General features: G+C 33.6%; 1 protein-coding gene across 1 annotated transcript; it reads right to left on the reverse strand.

Annotated features, from left to right (window-relative positions):
- Positions 1-2,047: 2,047 nt before the first annotated feature.
- On the reverse strand, positions 2,048-5,862 carry LOC112796492 (alpha-glucosidase). Its single transcript, XM_025838960.3, has 5 exons — positions 5,428-5,862; positions 4,507-5,213; positions 4,068-4,298; positions 3,193-3,839; positions 2,048-3,111 (listed from the first exon to the last, which is right to left on the reverse strand). Exons 1-5 carry the CDS (start codon positions 5,652-5,654, stop codon positions 2,242-2,244), a joined length of 2,682 nt encoding a protein of 893 aa, XP_025694745.1. The 5' UTR covers positions 5,655-5,862; the 3' UTR covers positions 2,048-2,241.
- Between the last annotated feature and the right edge of the window lie 2,084 nt (positions 5,863-7,946).

Consider the following 7,946-nt stretch of genomic DNA (forward strand, 5'->3'; position numbering starts at 1 on the left):
CAATCAATGGTTATAAAGGTGTTTAAGAGTAAGTATTTTAGACACACTTCCTTCCTAAAAGCTGACACAGTGCACAATCCATCATGAGCTTGGAGGAGTTTACTAGAAGGACAAAAATTTCTAGAAAAAAGTGTTATATGACAAAGTTGGAAGACAGTCTATGATCAAAATTTGAGAGGATCATTGGGTTAAAAATCAGGGGCTGCTACCACTATGCAAGACCAACAAATTAACCCCAATTTAATTTGGTAGCTCAACTCATCACAGAATCTGAAAATTAGAACACTGAATTAATTGATAATAATTTTCAGCCAAAAATTACACTTGCCATCATACAAACACAGATTCATTCAGGGGAAGATAAGATCAAATGGAATAAAGAGAAAAAAGGGACTTACACTATGAAATCAAGATATGAGGTGGGGTTCCATTTCTTACATGCCTCAATTGAAATGATGCCAGTACATTTTCGGGATAAGCGAATTTAGTCAGCACTTTGGGACCTCAAGTGCCCAATGAAGATAAAGATTTTACTATGGAAAGCTTTGTACGGAGGCCTCCCTGTTAGGAAAAAGTTAAATACAAGGATTCCAGCCATAATCAGCACATGTTCACGGTGTAACCAACACGAAAAAATAGTCAACCACTGTTTACTTACCTGTATTTACTCAAGATAGGTTTGGAACCTAGCTCAAATCCCAACAGCTGATCCGAAAGAAGAAGACAACAATAATCTGTTTCACAAATGGTGAAAAATGATACTTGACAGAACAAACGGCGATAGCTACCGAAGAAAATGAAGAAGCTTGGTAGTGTGCTTGATCTGGAGCATATGGACTAGCCGCAACAAATGAATTTTTGAAGGCAAGGTATTGACACCAGAAGAGATTTGGAAGGTAGCTGAATATTCAATTGATGAATTCTTGCAAAAAGTTTCTGGACTCTAATTTCTCGCTTAGTTCTCACTCTTTCCTATTTGAGTTTCAATTGTAATTGGGAAGTCATCTCTCTTTTGCATGTGACTGTCCAATTTTAGACATTTGTATTTCTTTGCTTTATTTGAATGAAATGCATCTATTGCCTTGGAAAAAAAATATCAATAAAATATTAAAATATGATTACGATTTATCTAAAAAATACTTTATATTTTATATGTATGTGTGTCCCCATATCTTATAAAATTTTAAAATTTGCATATTAATGTGTTCTGTATCGTATCCTGTGTCCCTATCAGTATTCGTGTATCAAAAATTTGTATCGTATTCTGTGTCCGTATCAGTATCCGTGTATCAAAAATTTGTTTTATTAAATATTGATGTAATAAGTTAATACTGATGTGAGCTTCAAAAAAAAGTTAATACTGATGTGACACATTTTTTATATCAATATTTTAGTTCATTACATTATTATTTAATCTATCACATTAACACTTAACGGAGCAAAATAACAACAGAAACTAAAACCAAAACCTTTAAATTTTAAAATATCAAAGCCAGAAAAAGTTTACAGATCAAAACGAAAAAAGAATATTTTATAACTTATAAGGATAAAATACTTAATTAACTTTTAAAGAATCTCCATTTTTTTTTTCCATATGATGTATTAGGACTTTCTCTTACACTCAATGGTCAATTATTGAATAAAATATTTAACATGGAACAAAGTCCTTGTACAAGATTATCCAATTAGAGTTTGTTTCAATATCTGAATTGTTTTAAGTATACCAATTGCACAATGAGGTTCTGAACATTGGAAAAACAATGCTTATATAATTTATTTTTCGATATATCTAAAGGCTAAAGATTTCTTTTTAATATATATATATATATATATATATATAGATTTGAAATCATGTTCAAACTTGAAACGAATCCAAGTTATTCTCTACATGGATTTCAAAATAATGACATCATCTCTAAGACTTAGATTTTTAATATACGAATCAATGTTAGTTCACAAGCTTAGCTTTTTAGAACGAACCCTGTTCCAATTTTAACGCAGTTTCTTCTAAATATTTATATATATAACTATATCTTGCGATAAAAACTTTATTATTAACACAGATATCTATGTTTTTATATTTTAACTTCATAGCCATGTTGTAGTATTCTGTCACATTTATTTCAGATATAAAAAATGACATTTTAATTTTTATGCCATAATAATTATCACAATAATTTTAGCTGAAGAAACTTGAGAAGGAATTGCAGCTATAAAAGCAATCCTCCTTTTAGCTACCCTTCAACCTTTTATTTGAAATTCTAGCTTAAATGGCTTTCCAATAGGCTGTGACAATCTTGAAACTTGTATACTAACAAACTCTGAAGAGTTCTCAACATGTGTAACCATCTTCCTCATTGAACTTGTTCCATTCTCATCAATATTCAACTCAGTATGCTTAGGAATTCCCAAAAAAGTGATCTTTTCTATGACCCATCTTTGGTTCAGAGCAAATCTTCCATTAGTAACATTAGATGCAACAAAAACACTATTCTTCTGTAATGCACCATAGAAACTTACCAATGTCCATTGATCATTCTCTCCTAACATGTCAAGTGCTTCTCCATCATCCAAATAAACTTGTCCATAACTACTTTTGCTGCTACTAACAACCACCACAAGATGAAATGCAGTCTTTCGCGCCGCGTCTGTTGTCAATGCCTCTCCTTGCATTACCAAGATGTTACCTTCACCAACATGCACATTGATGTGATCAGGTGGAGCATCAAGAGTAACATACTTTCCTGATTCAGCACTCACTGAATTTGAGACATTGAAGAGATCAAACCAGTTCCCTGCAGGGAAGTATGCATTAACAGTGACAGCTCCAGATTGTAGCACCGGTGACACCAAAACCCCTTTGCCAAGTAGAAACTGTGAACTTATATCATATGTTGTGACATCCTCAGGGAATGAAAAGAAAAGGGGTCTTGCAATTGGTGTCCCTTTTGTATGTGCTTCATACATTAATGTGTAGAAATAAGGGAGGAGGCGATAGCGAAGGCCGAGCACTTTCCTTGCTGATGAAGCAACTGAATCCCAAAGATAAAGCTCTTGCCTCATAGAATTCTTATCTGAATGGTCTCTAGCAAAGGGGTAAAATGCTCCCAACTACATGAGGTAAATAAAAGGAATTAGATATATATAGTTTTTCACAAAGAAATTTCCCCATATCTTAGGATCAATTGTTACCTGGATCCATCTTCTGCAGAGTTCTTCGTTTGTATTTCCTGAGAAACCACATATATCTGCTCCAACCATCGGAATTCCGAATATTCCAGAATTTAATATAGAAGGAATTGAGTATGCCAAATCATTCCAAGTAGCAGCATTGTCTCCAGTCCAATGTGCTGTATACTTACCAGAACTTACAAAAGTTGATCTACTAAGAATAAAAGGCCTTTTACCAATTACATCTTTTAAAACTTCGTTGGTAGCTTTGGATTCTAGTAGTCCATATAAATTGTGTGCATCATACTCAGTGATATTTCCATAGTGTAAGGATGTTGCTGGTACCGTTTTCGTATTGATTGGTTGTAGGGCCCCGGAATTGTTAATTTTGTAGGGAGGGTTGTCAAGACTGGAAGATGGATTAGGAGGAGAAGTGATGAAATTAGATAACTCATTCATGTCAAGCCAGAGACCATCAAATGGGAGAAGTTCTCTAAATAGTTTGATCTCTCTGCCCCAAAATTCTTGGCTTCTTGGATTCAAAAAATCTGGGAAGTAAACTTTTCCTGGCCAAACTTGACCAAGGTAATTGACTCCATTTCTCTTTATGTAGATATCTGCTTGCAATCCTCTAATATAAGTTGCATATGTGTTGTTTACATTGATACCTGTTTGCAAAATTAGCCCCAGATAAATAACTGATACACACATGCTTCCATCAAAATTTAAGTTATATGACACTAAGTACCCCTATATTTTACAAAATGTGGCAAATTAAGGGGATGTAATGTGTCATATCAGCTAAACAAGAAGGATATTAGTGTACTTTATCCTAAAAATTAGGTGAAGAGTGTGTGTGAGGTTGAGAGAAATTGCATGGTATCAGAATTAGGTACCAGGATCCAATATGAGTATATATTTCTGTCCGTTCCGGTGAAGGGTATCAACAAATGTTTTCATCTTATCCAGAGGAAAGTTGATAGGATCAAGAGTGAAGTCTTTATATGCATCCATGTAATCAATATCTGTCCACATAACTTCAAGGGGTATGTGTGCCTTTGTGTAGTTAGCAACCACACCCTCAAGATCATTTACACTCTTGTAGCCATATCTACACTGGTGAAAACCTTTCACAAAAGAAATTATAACTTTATGGATTAGCATGGGAGCAAGATATATTAAAAAGGGAGAAAAGCAGTGTGATTTATAGTTAGCACATGTTATATTTGCTTCTATTATAAAATAAGAATACTTTGAATCTAGAAAGCACTATATGAGAACAATCTTCAGTTAAAAACTTGAAGTATTAAGAAATTGAGTATAGATAAGACTTACCAAAAGACCAGTAAGGCATAGGAGTAGGCCTTCCAATGAGTTCAGTGTATTGCTTCATCACCAACTCCGGCGATGATCCGGAAAAAAAGTAAAGATCAAGCACCCCACCAATCACCTTATAAGTTATCCGGTCGCCACCATACACAACATCCATCCCATTGCTATTCAGCAGCAACACCCCATGTGTAGATCCTTTCCTTACATCCATGTAAAAAGGGTGAGAGCCATAAAGGTTCAAGTCAAGGTTGAAACTAGCAATATCTGCATTCCATAGTGTGAGGGTCTGGTTTGGTTGCAACTTGAAGGAACTCTTTGTGTGCTCACCAAAACCGTAAAGGGAGGCTCTTTCACTTGGGAGTGAGGAAGATAGCTGAAGGTACTGGTCCTTGAACACAAGGGAAGTTGAAGGGTTTGAAGGGTCTGGTGAAGTGTCAAAGAGGATATCCTTGGAGGACTTGCGTGAGATAGTGAAGCCAAAAGGGGTGGTGTTGTGGAGGGTGAATATGAGGTCTGAATTTGGTGTTGTAATAGAAAATTTTGGTGCTTGTTCTGGATTGTAGGTGTGGTAGGAAGAAGGGAATTCTTTGGTTGTGAGAGAGCGGAAAAGAGGGAAATGGGAGCTTCTTGGAATCACTTCTTCTGGAACTTCCCATCTTTGGTGAGTGGAGTCTGTGATTCTAACTCTTAACCTGTCCTTGGTCTCAAAACTGAAAAATACATACAATATATATAACCAATAACAAAGTAAAAAACATATTATATATTATATTAGCTATAAATGACTATGAATAATGCATATGATCTAGAAGACTCAATTAGATAAGTCAAAATAATCTGCATAACACACAAACAAGTTTATATATGTCAATTCAATGGGTACGTATAAATTTGAATCAATATAACGATAATACTTATTGTTACCTGGCATCAAGGCTGAGGCGTGGAACATCAGGTCCATAAAGTGTGGAAGACTTGATGAGTTTAAGGTTAGCAGTCAAGGAGGTCTTGGCTGAGAGAGCATTGTTATTGACACTAGATATGGTGTAGCCATAACCAACAACTCCTCCTCCTCCTTCAACATAAGAACTTGATGAGAAAAAGATGAGAAAAGTGAAGATTTGGAGAAGAGAGGCTTTGTTCTGTTTCATTGTGTTGAATGGTTTTGGATAGAAAATGATGGCCTATCAATTTATATGCATTCAATCATTCATCTTGGAAGCTACGGAGGATTGTGGGGCCTACCAATTTGACTGCCAGATAGTAAGACACTCAATCAACCAAGTTCAATTGCCCAGTTCTTGAATAAAATATTATTTAACATGTGACAAATTCAAGCAGATTAAAATATCAGAATTTAAGTGTAGACAAAAATGTTAAGTTCTTTTAAGTGTTATAATTGACCACAGTGAGACATGTACGATGCGCAGAAATGCAAATTAATTATATTATATAGCATATTTTAATAAGTGTTATATTATTTAGAGATTGATTAGATAATAGGTAAATTAATGTTAAATCTGTTGTGACTAGGAAAGAATAAGAATAGATGTCTATTTAATGGGCAACCCATTTTCTACGTTGAAGAGAACAAGTTCTTAGGATGAAGTAAAATAAATGTAGTTTGAAAAGTAAACTTTTTGCTTATAAAAGCATGACTTGAGGCAAGGGAATATACACAGCAATAAAATATTCTCTTTTTTTCTCTTACTATAAACAAATGCAATTCTCTCTCTTTTTACTGTTAATACTTTTTTCTATTTTTATATATATATTTATGCAATTCTCTCTCTCTTTACTTTTTATACTCTTTTCTATCTTTATATATATATACACATTACAACATATATTATATATATATATATATATATATATATATATATATATATATATATATATATATATATATATATACAAATCATTATCGAGCTAATTATTTTAATGCTAGAGTCTTATATATTAATACATCTTTATTTTATATATCTTTTATTTATTTCACAACACGTTATTAGCACGAGACTCTGATCAAATTTTTAGGAAGACTCAGGTAACAAATTTTCATTATGTCAAAGCTCTCTCATCTTGAATTCAATGCTCTTGATATATCTGGAAACAATTATTTATCATGGATACTAGATGCTGAAATTCATCTTGATTCAATGGATCTTGGAGATACCATTAAGGCTGAAAATAATGCATCCCAGAAGGATAAAGCCAAAGCCATGATTTTCCTTCGACGTCATCTTGACGAAGGGTTGAAAAATGAATATCTCACATTAAAAGATCCTGCAGATCTTTGGAAAGACCTTGAAAAAGGTATAATCATCAGAAAACAGTGATACTTCCTCAAGTTCGATATGAATGGACGCACTTGCGTCTACAAGATTTTAAATCTATAAATGAATATAATTCTGCAATGTTTCGAATCACCTCACGAATGAAATTATGTGGGAAAAAAATAACTGATCATGATATGTTGGAGAAAACTTTCTCAACCTTTCATGCCTCGAATGTGCTCCTGCAGCAGCAGTATCGAGAGAAAGGGTTTAAAAAATATTCTGAGTTAATTTATTGCCTTCTTGTTGCTGAACGCAACAATGAGTTGTTATTGAAAAATCATGAAGTGCGCCCAGCTGGCGCTGCCCCATTTCCTGAAGTAAATGTGGCAAATTACCCTAGAAGAGGTAAATGGCAAGGTTTTAATAATAAGAAAAATTATGGAAGGAAAAAGAATTATGTTCAAAAGAGAGGATCTCACCAGAAGTGGGATAAAGAAAAGAATATTGGGCAGAATAAATCAACAGAGGATAAGTGTTTCCGTTGTGGTGGAAAGGGCCATTGGTCACGTACCTGTCGTACCCCAAGGCACCTAGTCAATCTTTACCAGGCATCTTTGAAAAAGGACGACAAAGGAAAGGAAACAAATTTTGTTTCAAATGATGCTGAGAACTCCACCACTCATTATGATGTATCTGATTTCTTTGAGGATCCTAAAGGAAATATTGGTCATTTGATCAATGATGGAATAGTTTAATATGTGAGATTGTGAAGTATCTATGTCAATAAATAATGTAAAGAACTTATTGTTAAGTTTTATTTTCTATGTATTTAAGTTTCAAATGTGATGTACATAAATAATGAAATATTAATGTTTATGAATTTTGAAATTATTAAATGTGTCAAATTTTAAAATAATATTTTAGTATATGACATTATTTTATGTACAGTGTTTCTTAGAAAAATAATTCTGATCAAGTATTCAATTTAACTGTGCATACTACTCATTTTATTATTATTTGTTTTTGAAGAGAATGGCAAGGATATGTAATGAAGATGTATGCCTTGCGGATAGTGCAAGTTCGCACACTATTCTCAAAAGTGATATATATTCTACCCATCTTATGCCAAAAGAGGAATATGTTAATACTATTATTGGCTCAGGC

The sequence above is a fragment of the Arachis hypogaea genome, chromosome 4 (assembly GCF_003086295.3).
Source record: "Arachis hypogaea cultivar Tifrunner chromosome 4, arahy.Tifrunner.gnm2.J5K5, whole genome shotgun sequence".
Taxonomy (NCBI): Eukaryota; Viridiplantae; Streptophyta; class Magnoliopsida; order Fabales; family Fabaceae; genus Arachis; species Arachis hypogaea.